The following is a 13,811-nucleotide window of genomic DNA, read 5'->3' as shown; positions in this document are numbered from 1 at the left end:
ATAAACTGCTTTTGTGTTATGCCACTGATCTTTGTAGGTTATTTGTTATAACTGCCTATTCTGACATTAAAAAAAAATAGTTCCAAACAAAATTGTGTTTTTTATATAGTAAGTCTTTCGTGGAGTCGGGGTGGAAGGAAGATAGTTTGTGTTTATTAACTAGTTCATAATACCTAATTAGGTGATATGAAAAAGTCATTTAAGCACATTTTATCTGAAAAAAAAATAGAACTGCCTAATTGACAGGCTATTTTACTATTATGTAAAACCTGAGAAATATGAAGTAATTTTATTAATGTCTATGACACTATATTAGGTGTTTCTTCTTTGCACCCAAAATCTAAGATTCATACCTCATGTATATGATTGTATTGCCATTTGAGACTTTCTCAATGAATTGAAAATTAAGAAAGTAAACATCTTGTAAAAGTTGCTGTACTCACTCACTTGTATTAAGAAGGAGCAATACTTTCATACATAGGAACTCTTCTTGGCTAACTTGAAGCTTGACAAACTCCTGTGGGATTTGCCACATGGTGAGGCATAATGAATAGAATGATGATTCCTTCATCCTCTGTCTTGTATCACACACAACAGACAAAAGAAAAAGCAACAGGAAAAAAGAAACACAGCCAGTTTGTGTAATTTAACAGAGAAAATGAGATTTGGTAATTTACATATTACAGAAAATGTCTTTTTGTAAACAAACACAATATTTTGAATTTTAAACAAAATAATAAGTAAACTATTCACAATACTGAATTTTTGAGGTTAAGAAATTTTAAAGTTAGGAAATCATGTTAAATACATATTGACCAAGATTAATGTTGTTTCTCACTTTTATCATTGCATTTAAAAACCTAAGGAGTTGAAAATGTGGACCTGAGGAACACTCAGGAAATCATATATTTACTGATGATATTTTCTGTTAAATATATATATATATNGAATGTAGAATAGTTCAGTGTATTCAGTTTCAGTTCAGAGTATTCAGTGTAGAAGAGTTATACCATGAACTATTTCAGGGGAAATGTATGGTGACAAAGAGAACATTACAAAGGATTAAATAACTGACAAGGCCAAACACTAATTCTAAAGGTCAGAGAAAAATTCTTAAAGGTATTTTCTCAACCATGTGCTGCTCTGCAATATCCACATTAGTCACATGCAGCTAACACAAGTAGTGAAAAGAAAACTAAATTTTGACTCAGACGAGGTAAAATTAATCTGGACTATGACTCAGATTCTTTGGCAGGATATGCAATTCTTCTGAGCCTGTTTCTTGAACTGTATAATGAAAAACATTGATTCCTTACCTATTTCAAAAGATTATAGGGCAAAATGGAATAAAATATATGAAAATTATCTGTTAACTGTAAAGACAAAAATAATATGTCATACAATTCTGAGTCAGCATTCATCATTAGAATGGTATAAATATTCCCATGAAAATATTCTTATTCAGTTTAAGATTATATGTAGAAAGTTAATTAGAGTAATTTAAATATAGCCAAGAAAATTGAAATATTTCTCTCTCAGTTTTTAAAATAACTTACCAGTCTGATTTTTCCTCTAGGAGGAGAGATAATATCTTTACTTTTTGAAGGTAAGTCAATACTTTCAAGCAAAAATACTTCTAATTTACATTATTATCTTCATTAGTACCAAGTATAAAATTTTAATTTGGTAAACTAAAAATTTCATTTTATCTTTAAGTATATTTCTTGAGACATTTTTGAAGTTTAAAAATGGATTTGAGATGACTATTATATATTGAAACAAAAGGGGAAAGTTATCTCCAAATACCAAATTACTGATAAAATGATACAATTTTATTAATTTTGTTATAGCAAGCCATATCCTGAGATAATTCTGATAAACATTTCAGGAAAATTCTATTATTTGGGATACTAAATGTGTAATCATTTACTGAAATATAATTTTCAAGATTATCCTTTGTGATAATATGAACAAAAATCAAGTTACTACTTACTCATTTAGTATTAGATCAGGTGCAAAATATAGCATCTGTCCACTGACATGTTTATAAGATCTCCATCCTAGTCCAAACACCATTAAGCTCATCCAAGAATACTGGATGAGAGTTATCTGGTCATCAATATGTAAATTTCGAAAACCTACAAAACAAAGTTAAAAAAAATGCAAAATGATCCCCAGAATCGCTTGTGTTAAAATGTTGAAAATGTGTAGAAATTTGAAAATAGATGTAAGTAGGGTAATATATTGTTTTCAATTTCAATGTATTTTATACTATAAATGAGGAAATATTAATACATAATAGAGCCTGAGAAATTTAGGAACAACTTTGAAATCATTAAAATTGGTAACTGTGATTTAGCATTTCTGGGAATTCACACATACAACGTTCATTTGCTGAGAATCACTTGTGCACCAGGCCCTGTGTAAAAATGGTTATGAGAATGAAAGACTCAGCCCTTGCCCTTAAAAGAAACTCACAAGTCAATAGGAAACACAATCACATAAGTACAGTGATACAGAAGGTTAACAGGAAATACACCAGGAATTGGGGGGCAAGTCAGGAAAAACTCTTGAGAAGATCATGCCCAAGCAGAATATAATCAGATTGTTGAGGAAACTTAAATCTTTGGGATTTAAAAATAAACTGATTTTATTTTATAAAACCACTGCTTTCAATTGTGCTTTATTTTTATTTAACATCCCTTAATTATGTCTTAGGTAGATTCCATAGTTTTCTGGTCACTTTTGTTTTTTGAAATTTAATCCAGTCTCATTTTATTTTATTTTTTTAATTTTTTATTGACATTCATTTTTTTTAATTTCCTTTCATCCAATTCGCTTTCCAGAACTTTTTATTTACTTATTTATTTATTTATTTATTTATTTATTTATTTATTTATTTATAATTTTTATTATGTTCAATTAGCCAAAATATAGTACCTCATTAATTTTTGATGCAGTGTTCAATGATTCATTAGTTGCATATAACACCCATGGAGTTTAAGAGTTTTAGAGTCTCTGTGTGTGTGTGTGTGTGTGTGTGTGTGTGTGTGAATCCTCTGGTCTTTCATACCTTCACAACTTCTTTTAGGCCCTTCTCTGTGTCGGTGGCAGAGGGAGGATGGGAGGGAGTAGGGAAATGCACTGACTCAAATGGTCAAAATCTTCTCTTCACCTCTTTTCAGTTCTCACTTTGTCTGTTTTGCAGAAGGTCACAGCCCAACATGATAAACTTAAACGAGGGAGAAGCAAAGAGGTAAATCTGGATATGGAGGCTGTGGTCAGATATGTCTATTAAGGAGCAACAATATGATATAGCCTTATTTGTGTTTTGGAGGGATTCTTGGTAGCCATGTAGAGGATGGATTCAAGGGAGTTAAGTCTGGTGTTACAGAAAAAAGTTGGGAGCTATTGCCAAAAACCAAGTGAGAGATGATAAAAGTCTGAAATAAGTCAACAGGCAGGCATACAGAGGAGGGAGTACATCAGAGAAATATTTAAAGGGTAAAATCAAAGAGATTTGATAACTGATTGTATGTAGGTAGGAGGAAGAAGGAGCCTGATAGATGTTTCAGAATTTTGCAGGAATGGGAATGATAACAGCATAACTGAGACAAAATAGAGGAGGAGAAATAGGCTAGGGACCAAATTGTAAGTTTTGATTCGTTGGAGTGACTTTTGGAATGTCTAGACAGCAGTTGGATAAATGAATTAGAAATATGGAGAGATATGTGAACCATAAGTATAAATTTGGAAATTATCTGTATTTGAATATAGCTGAAACAATGATAGTAGATGAAATCTTTTATTAAAGGTACATAAAAATCAAGTGTTTTGGTGGAAACATCAACTATTTTCCACAAAGCTATTTTTTTAAAAGATTTTATTTATTTATTTGACAGAGAGAGACAGCCAGCAAGAGAGAGAACACAAGCGGGGGAAGTGGGAGAGGAAGAAGCAGGCTCCCAGTGGAGCAGGGAGCCCAATGCAGGGCTTGATCCCAGGTCCCTGGGATCATGCCCTGAGCCAAAGGCAGATGCTTAATAACTGAGTTACCCAGGTGCCCCTCCACAAAGCTATTTTAATAACATCTGTTCCACCTAAGAATGCATATATGTATTTCATTTTCCAGAATATATATTTCATATATATACTTGGTATATACCAACAAATATATATATTTATACACATATATTTATATATGTGTATAAATATATATACATATACATAAATATATATACATATATTTATGTATATGTATATGTGTACATATGTATATATATGTGTGTATACATATATATATATACATATATACATATGTATATATATGTGTGTGTATATATATATATATAAAATGACAGGCTCATAGAAAGTTAGGTTCCATTAGTCAGATGTATTAATAAATTATTCACTACCATTTTCAGGAACATATTTTTATTCTTTATTTTTTATTTTCTTTTATCCTTTTAGCCTCTTCCTTTTATCCTTTATTCTTTTCTTAGTCAATTTCATAACTTTCTAAAGAAAACATTTCATACTACTTAAATATTTGACCTACTGTATTTTTTTCACTCCAGGCCTTTGTTTCATGTTAATCTCTAATTTGAAAAATTTTACATCATAATATAACAGTTAATTCGTTTGTTCTTTTTTTAAAAACAGATTCCACTTATATTTACTTTACCCCACCCTTTATTTTGGGAGGGTTGCTTGTTTTTCTCTTTGCATTCTGGGACTACTAGAAATAAAAATAAAGGAACATTTTTAGTAGATTATAATACAAAAGGCAAATCTTTGTTGAAATAACTTAAAACTTTTGAAATTACCAATATTTATAGCAGAAAGTGTATTTTCCATTTAACAGAATGAAAAGCAACTGAGAAAATAGCTTTTTAAAATAGCCACCTTTTAGAGGGCTTATCTGTGATAAACGTACACTGTTAAATTGACTTGAACATGCCTGGTACAGAAGTGTTCTTTTTTTCCCCATTAACTGTAATATCATTCATTACTTCATACTGAAACAAAGACAGGAACACTGAGCTCAAATTACCATTGATGATAATGATCAGGTAAAGTCAGTACATTTTCAATGATGATCAAAATGAAAAACTTCACATAGAAAGTGATGGATGATCCTTAATTGTGTTTAACAAGTAGTAAAGAAAAATACCCTTTCCTTTTAAGTGACTTGACCTGATAATTTTTGACAAAAGCCCTGTTACAAGCTGTTCAATTCTTACTGCTTAAAAAAAAAGTGTATGGTAACACATGGCATGTATAATCTTCTAAATTCTCCTGTGCTTCCTCCAGAGTTTTGATCAACTGTATAGGTTGTGCTGTTTTAAAAACTGTCATGTACTGAAACATTTACTCTACAACAAAGGTGGAGCATTCAATATTTCAGCACCTTCTGACACAAAGTGTGAGTGAAGTTTGAGGAGCATAAAAAAAGCTACAGTGCAATAAGTATAATCACCAACATATATACAATTTTTTTTATGAATAAGGACTTGATGGCACAGTTCCTTTTGCACCAGTCCTGTAATTTAAATTTCTATAAATACTCTTTAAGCATCCCTTCTGGATGAAGCATTCTGATTGCAACTAGGCAAAAGACTAGAAAGATGTTTCTGCCTTTAACACTTGCAGTCTGGTGAAACAGAAAATGAGAAAATAATTATAAATCAGAGTGATAGTATGGTTGACAAAGCAAAGGTGATGTGGTAGAGCAAAGAGGCCTTTGACTCAGTCTGGGAAGACCAGGGACCTTGTCCTTGGGGGAAGTGACAGGTAATTAGAATCCTGAAGGCTAGTGAGGCACAAGCCAGGGGGAAAATGTGGAAGAAGGGAAGGATCTTCAGGTAGGGTAACAATATGGGCAAAAGAAGGCAGGATACTGAACAAAGAGCATTGTGAGAATTGAAGCTCAGAGTTGCTTGAAGAGGAAGAATCAGACATAATATTGTAAATTCAGAAGTTAAATCACAGATAACCTTGGATGGTTAATCCACTCCTTAATCTTAAAGTTAAGAAGTTTGGACTTTGTTATGAAAAGTAAAGGAAATAATACAATTGGTTACAATTGTTTTTAGAAAGATGATTCTGGTGGCAGAAGAGGATTGTTTGGTGGTAGGGTGAAAGTGGTAATAGGGTTAGTCAAAGAGCTACAACTGAAATCTAGGAAAAAAGGACAAGGACCTCAACTAAGTCATGGCAGCAGCAGTGGAAGTAGCATATATAATGAATCATATATTTAATAAGTGGAGTTGACAGAATTTGATAACTAATTGGACAGGAGGTGAAGGAGAAAATTGAGCCTAGTATGATACCCAAGATTCTATCTGAGGCACCATTTAAAGATAAAGAAAAAGGTTTTAGGTTTATGAAGCAGAAGGTCATGTTGGCCTAGAAATTCATCCAGGTGGAAATATGTATAAATAATTGAAATACATGGTTCAATAGCTCATTAGAGGGTCTAAATACACTATGCATTTAGGAGTCACCAGAATATATAGTGGTAGTTGAAGACAAGGCTATAAATGGGCTCGTCTAGTTTGTGTAGAATTAGAAACTACTGGAGTAGAAAATGGAATGCAGGAAATGCCAAATTTATGATGTGAATGGAAAAACAAATCCCCAAAGGAAACAAAATGTGTAAATTGAGAGAAATATATCTACCTGAAGGGAAATGATATATGCCAAAGTAAGAGTATCAGCAAGAAATGGTACTTTGTCAGTGGCCCCAAAGGCATGCAAAACATGTTAAGGGTTGAAAGTATTCATTATATTTGATAAACAAAAATTTTGTTAACATAGGCAATAGTAATTTCAGTGGAGTAGGATGCTAGAAAAATCATTTTTGAAAGGCTTCATAACAGTATTATCAAAGCTTGATACTCACAGGCTAATTTCATTTCTTTTCCATCACTTTTTTTGGGGGAAATAATTTGATGTATTTATTTTATTTGGGATAAAAGAAAAAAATCCTGTCACATATGCAATGGCTGTCCCTGACTCAAAAGATATTTTGGCATGCTTCAAAGGCAGAAAACAAGGCAAAGGACTGTTCCAGTCTTCTGATACTGTTGATTGCAAAGAGTATGGCTAACTGAGATGAAGAAGTGAGATATTTCAAAAATGCAATATTTGAAAATGTTAAAGCATTGACCCTCATAGATTTTTTTCACAAAATAGAAGAATCAGGAAAAAATTTATAAAAAGGAAATATTTCTCTGAAACCTATCATGTAAATTCTGCTGTAATATATTGATATAAAGGATAAATAATATTTCAAAGTGAAATTGAATTGGGAATAAGTACTTACTAATTTAATTTCCAAAGCCTACTCTGACTTTCAAGATCCTCCTTTATCAACCCATAACTTAACTCTAAGTTTCCTTCGACTACTCTCCCTAACATAAATTATGAGTGGCTTCTTAATACTTTGCTGATGAAACCCCCAGGATGTCAATACTCACTGTAATAGTGTTTGAGAAACACTGTGTATAGTGTATAGTGTTTGAGAAACACATACACACCATATCTTCTTTATCCATTCATCTATCAATGGACACTTGGGCTGCTTCCATAATTTGGTTATCGTAAATAATGTTGCAATAAACATAGAGGTGTATATATCCTTTTGAAGTTGCGTTTTGTGTTCTTTGGGTAAATACCCAGAAGTATCATTACTGGATCATTTGATAGTTCGATTTTTAACTTTTTGAGGAACCTCCATACGATTTTCCATAATGATTGCACCAATTTACATTCCCATCAATAATGTGTGAGGGTTCCTTATTCTCCATATCCTTGCCAACATTTGTTATTCATTGTCTTTTTTATTCTAGCCATTCTGACAGATGTGAAGTGATATCTCATTGTGGTTTTGATTAGTATTTCCTTGATGATGACTGATGTTGAGCATCTTTTTATGTGTCTGTTATCTGGATATCTTCTTTGAAAAATATCTGTTCATGTCTTCTGCCCATTTTTAAATTGGGCTATTTTTTTTTTTTTTGGTGTTGAGCTACATAAGTTCTTTATCGATTTTGGATACTAACACTTTATCAGATACGTCATTTGGAAACAGCTTCTCCCATTCAGTAGGTTGTCTTTCAGTTTTGTTGGTTTCTTCCTTTGCTGTACAAAAGTTTTTATTTTGATGTACTCCCAATAGTTTTATTTGTGCTTTTGTTTCCCATGCCCCAGGAGACATATCTAGAAAGATGTTGTTATGGTTGATGTCAGAGAAATTACTGACTCTGCTCTCTTCTAAGATTTTTATTGTTTCAGGTCTTACATTTAGGTCCTAATCCATTTTATGTTAGAAAGTGGTGCAGTTTCATTTTTTTTGCATGTTGCTGTCCAGTTTTCTCAACACCATTTGTTGAAGAGACTGTTCTTTTCTAATTACATATTCTTTCCTTCTCTGTTAAAGGTTAATTGATCATATAGTTGTGGGTTTACTTCTGGAGTTTCTATTCTGTTCCTTTGATCTGTATGTATGATTCCATGGCAGTACCATACTGCTTAGATTGTTTAGATTGCTACAACTTTGTACTATTTCTTGAAGTCTGGGATTGTGAAACCTTCAGTTTTGTTCTTTCTCAAGATCGCTTTGGCTTTTTGGGTTTGTCTGTGGTTCCATACAAATTTTAGGACTGCTTGTTCTAGTTCTGTGGAAAATGCTATTGGTATTTTGATAGGGATGACATTAAATCTGTAGGTTGCTTTGGGTAATTTAGACATTTTAACAATATTAACTTATCCAATCCATGAGCATGGAATATCTTTCCATTTGTTTGTGCCATCTTCAATTTCCTTCACTGATATTTTATAGTTTTCAGAGTACAGGTCTTTCACCTTCCTTCGTTATGTTTATTCACAGATATTTTATTCTTTTTGATGCAATTGTAAATGGGGATGTTTTCTTAATTTCTCTTTCTGCTGCATCATTATTGATGCATACAAATGCAACCAATTTCTCTATATCAAGGTAATCCTGGTCTTGTAGAATGAATTTAGAAATTTTTCTTTCCCTTTATTTTCTGGAATAATTTGAAAACAAAAAGGTATTAATTCTTTTGAAAATGGTAGGTAGAATTTACCTGTGAAGCCATCTTGTCCTGGACTTTTGTTTGTTGAGAATTTTTTTGATAACTGATTCGATTTCTTTACTAGTAATTGGTCTGTTCAAATTTTCTTTCTTCCTGATTCAGTTTTGTAAAGTTATATGTTTCTAGGAGTTTATTCATTTCTTCAATATGCTGGCATATAAGTTTTCATAATATTATTTTGTGGTGTTGGTTATTATTTCTCCTTTTTCACTTCTGATTTTATTTATTTGAGTCCTCTTTTTTTCTTGGTAAATATGGCTCAAGATTATCAATTTTGCTTATTTTCAAAAGAACAAGCTCCTGGCATCATTGATCTTTTGTATTATTTCTTAGTCTCTAAGTCATTTATTTCTGCCATAATGTTTATTATTTTCTTCCTTTTACTAGCTTTGAGCTTTTTCATTTGCTATCTTTTTTAGGTGCAAGGTGTGAGATTTTTCTTGTTTCTTCAAGCAGGTCTATATTGCTATAAACTTCCCTCTTAGAAATGTTTTGGCTGTGTCCCAAAGAATTTGCACAGTTGTTTTCAATTTCTTTAACTCCATGTTTAGAGAGAGATATTGAGAGAGAGCACAAGCAGGGGGAGTGGCAGGCAGAGGGAGAGGGAGAAGCAGGCTCCCCACTGAGTTGGGAGCCCAACACTGGCTCCATCCCAGGATCCTGGGATGATGACCTGAGTGGAAGGCAGACACTCAACTGATGGAGCCACCCAGGGCCCCATTTCCACGTTTTGTTTTCTTTAATTTCCTCTTTGATTTCTTGTTTGATCCATTCATTTTTTAGTATCATGTTTTTTAGCCTCCATGTATTTGTGTTCTTTCCAGATGATTTCTGGTAGTTGATTTCTAGTTTCATACTGTTGTGGTGGGAAGATGCTTGATATTATATTTCAATCTTCTTGAATACTGAAAATTGTATTGTGGCCTAACGTGACTTATCACAGAAAATGTCATATGTACTCTTGAAAGAATGAGTATTCTGCTGTTTTTGGATGAAATATTATGTATATATTTGTTAGATCTATCTGGACTAACGTGTCACTCAAAGCCATTGCTTCTTTGTTGATCGTCTGTCTGGATGATTGATCCATTTATGTAAATAGGGTGTTAAAGTCCTTATTATTATTGTATTACTGTCAATCTCTCCCTTTATGTCTGTTAAAATTTATTTACTACCCTAGTTTTTTGTTTGTTTCTGTCTTCATGGTAAATGTTTTTTAATCCCTTAACTTTCAATCTGCATATGTCTTTACGTCTGAAGTTCCTCTTGTAGACAGTGTACAGATGGATCTTTTTTTTAACCATTCAGTCACCCTATGTCTTTTGATTATTCCATTTGCATTTAAAGTTATTACTGATAAGTATGTACTTACTGCCATTTTGTTACTTGTTTTCTGGTTGTTTTTGTTTTTCTCTGTTCCTTTCTTCTTCTCTCCCCCTTTTCTTTATGCTTTGATGGCTTTCTTTAATGTTATGCTTGGATTCATTTCTCTCTCTCTCTCTCTCTCTCTTTGGTGTGTGTATCTATGATAGGTTTTTAATTTGTGGTTACAATTGGTTTCACATATAACATCTTATGTGTATTGCAGTCTCTATTAACTCAATGGTCACTTAAGTTTGAACACATTCATGTCCTACATTTTTACTCCCTTTCCCATTTTCTGTATACCATGTCATATTTTACATCCTTTTATTTTGTGAATCCCTAGACTAATTCTTGTAGAGATAATTGATATTGCTTTTGTGCCTTAACCTCCATACTGGTCAATTTACTATTATTTATTCAAATAAGTTTTCTTTCTCATTCTGCCTGTTTTCTCCTTCTGGATTCCCTATAATATGAATGTTACTACACTTAATGATGTCCCTGATTTCTCTTAACCATTTTTTATTTTTTATTAGTCATTTTTCTTTTTGTAGTTCAGCTTGTTTTTCATTAATCTGTCTTCCAGGTGTGCTGATTTGTTCTTCTACATTGCCTAATATGCTGTTGACTCTATTGTATTTTTTTTATTTCAGTTATTGAATTCTTCATCTCTGACTGGTTCTTTTTATATTTTCTATCTCTTTACTGTAGGTCTCACTGAGATCCTCCACTCTTATTTCAGGTCCACTGAATACCTTTATGATATTACTGAATTCTTTATCAGGCATAGCACTTATTTCCATTTCATTTAGTTCTTTTGCTGTGATTTTGTCCATTTTTTTCTTTGGGATATACTCCTCTGCCTCATTTTGTCTAACTCTGCTTATAGGTATTAGGATGGTCAGCTATATCTCTTGATATTAAAAGTAGTGGCCTTGTGAAGAAGAGGTCTTGTGGTGCCTGGTAGTCAGTGTCCCCTATTCACCAGAACCTGTGCTCCAGGGGTGTCTCCTGGATATGGGCTGTGTAAACACTGCTGTTGTGGCTGAGCCACTAGCTGACTGAGCTTTAAGTTCAGTAATCTGCAGTGACTGGCTTTACCTGTTGTGGTTTCTTTTGTGGGGTGTGTCTGAGATAACCATGGATTTTTTTGTGGACAATGTCAGCATTCAAGCTAGCTGTCTGCACTCTGTGTGCTGCCGTTATGTTCACGCCAATTGTCAGAGTGCTCTCCACATGTGGCCCCCTATAGAGCATTTCTTGGTGGTTGGGGCTGGCAGTCAGACCACATTTTTCCACCCAGTGTGTCTGTCACAGCTGCAGGCTGTGTGGTCAGCTAACATGCTCAGCTCTGGAACTGCCCACGTGCTGATGTGTAGAGTTATTTTCCACTATCTGCAGGTCAGGAGACACTTTGGAATGGTGTCAGTCCCTGCTGGGGCTGCTTGTACAGTGTGTCAAGGCAGGAGCTCCTTTTGAGGAATATTTGCTGAAGTGGACAAGATGGATGGGGTGAGTCTGCAGGGGAGCATGATTTGGGGCACATGGTGCTAGCAAGATAGATGGTGTTCCTGCTGGTATGCACAATTGTCTAGCGATCTAGGCTGGGGGAGGGGAAGAAAGATGGTGTCTGCCAGCACTTTTATTCCTGATGAAATTTCCTGTATAGCTATGTCCCTCTAGCCCATGTTCTAAGATTAGTAAATTACTCTCCACATATACCCCAGGCACTATTCAAACTGCTACTATCTGCTGTATTGGTTTGGTTGGGTTATTTATTATGCTAGCTCTTTAAGGAGAGGAAGTCAGTTTCCTATTGACCATTGACCCTCCCAGAGCTAAGCCCACTGATTTTTAATGTACCCAGAGTTAGGCCTTACTAATTTTCAAAGCTTGCCAAGTTAAGCCCCAAACTAGATGTTATGAGTATTCATCTTCCTAGTGCATGTTCCCAGTGCTGAGAGTGCCTGGTAGGACTGGTCCTGTTGTTTCTCCATGCTTATGATGTCTCCGATTTGTGGTGAGTCTTGCCAGGGCTTTGGCTCCCAACCATGTCTCTGCTCCTCTTCTCCTTTTCAATGTGGCCTCCTTTCCATGATTAACTGTGGAAGCTATGTTCTACAGAGTGAGTTACACAGATGTAGTTGTTATTTTGGTGTGTCCCTAGGATGAGGTGAGCTCAAGATCCTCCTCCTCCTCCATTCTCCTGACTTTTGTCTTGTTCTTTTTTTTTTTAATTTTGCAAATGTTGTGTCACTTCAAGCTCCAAATAAAATATTACCCACTGAACTTACTGCTAAAAGTCAATGTAAAATCATTCACATAATAGATACAATATGTCAGATGCAGTGTATCCTAAGACAACATTTTAAATGTGCTGTCATGAGGCTAAAGCATCTTATAAGTCTCCATTATAGAGGAGCAATGGTATCTCTAAAATATTACGAGAGAGATGTCAGATCAGCTGCAATTACTATAGCAGGTTCAAGATAATAGAAAAGCAGAGACAAAGAAAAAATGATGAGGCCCTGACCAGGCAACAAGCACCCTCTCAGGGACCTGTAGATATATGCCTTGGAGCCCTCAGGCATACTGTCATCTTTATTATGATTATTATTTTGCATCTGATCCTAATTTGACTTCCAAAATACACTTTCGTATTGTATTGACCTGTCAACATGTTTTACTAGCAGCATCATTTTTCTGTACTATAAATAAGTAAACTGACATCCTGACTTATTAATAGGCCTCATTTAACAAAAGTTGATCTTTCACAGAACAAGTAACATGTGATTGAATGGATAAAATAAGTTTCTCTCATGTGCAAAATTGAAGACCAAATGTTAGGATATGTTACACCAAAATGAGTTCACACCATGAGCCCAGACTTCCGGCTTTTCTTTCTAACACTACTGTTTTATTGTTAGGTCATGCACACAGAAGGTATGCAATAGACACTTACTGAGTGAATCAAGTGAGCAAAAACTTATTCTGGTTTAAAGTCAACTGGAAGGTTTGACTTGACTCTACATGTATGAGTCCTTTCAAATAGTTCAATATGGTCACTCTGGTTTATTGACCATTTTCATCATTCATGCAGTATGCAGACCAAGCAAATATATCTTAAAAGATCATGGGCCACGCAATCATTTGTTAATCTATATTATCAAATTAAATTATCAAATAAGCTTTAATTATTGTTATAATAAGTTAATGGAAATGGTACCTGTAATAATGGTGGATGCCATCATTCTTTTTTTACTTACACACAAATTACATTTTTGCAACATTAAAAAAGTTGCTGCTAAATTCAGTGTAAAAATT

The 13,811-nt window shown here is 33.8% G+C and overlaps 1 protein-coding gene across 1 annotated transcript in view; it reads right to left on the bottom strand.

The window, feature by feature from the left end:
* The window catches only part of PGR (progesterone receptor), a 124,545-nt gene that overhangs the window by 16,084 nt on the left and 94,650 nt on the right, over positions 1-13,811 (bottom strand). Inside the window, exons 5-6 of the mRNA XM_002929920.4 lie at positions 1,994-2,138; positions 448-578 (exon numbers count right to left, since the gene is read on the bottom strand). Coding sequence (XP_002929966.2) covers positions 448-578; positions 1,994-2,138 — 276 coding nt within the window. The remainder of the gene's footprint in view (positions 1-447; positions 579-1,993; positions 2,139-13,811) is intronic.

Source organism: Ailuropoda melanoleuca, chromosome 8 (assembly GCF_002007445.2).
Source record: "Ailuropoda melanoleuca isolate Jingjing chromosome 8, ASM200744v2, whole genome shotgun sequence".
In the NCBI taxonomy this organism is placed as follows: domain Eukaryota; kingdom Metazoa; phylum Chordata; class Mammalia; order Carnivora; family Ursidae; genus Ailuropoda; species Ailuropoda melanoleuca.
Note: the sequence above shows the minus strand (reverse complement) of the source record. Positions and strands in the feature narration are given on the sequence as shown.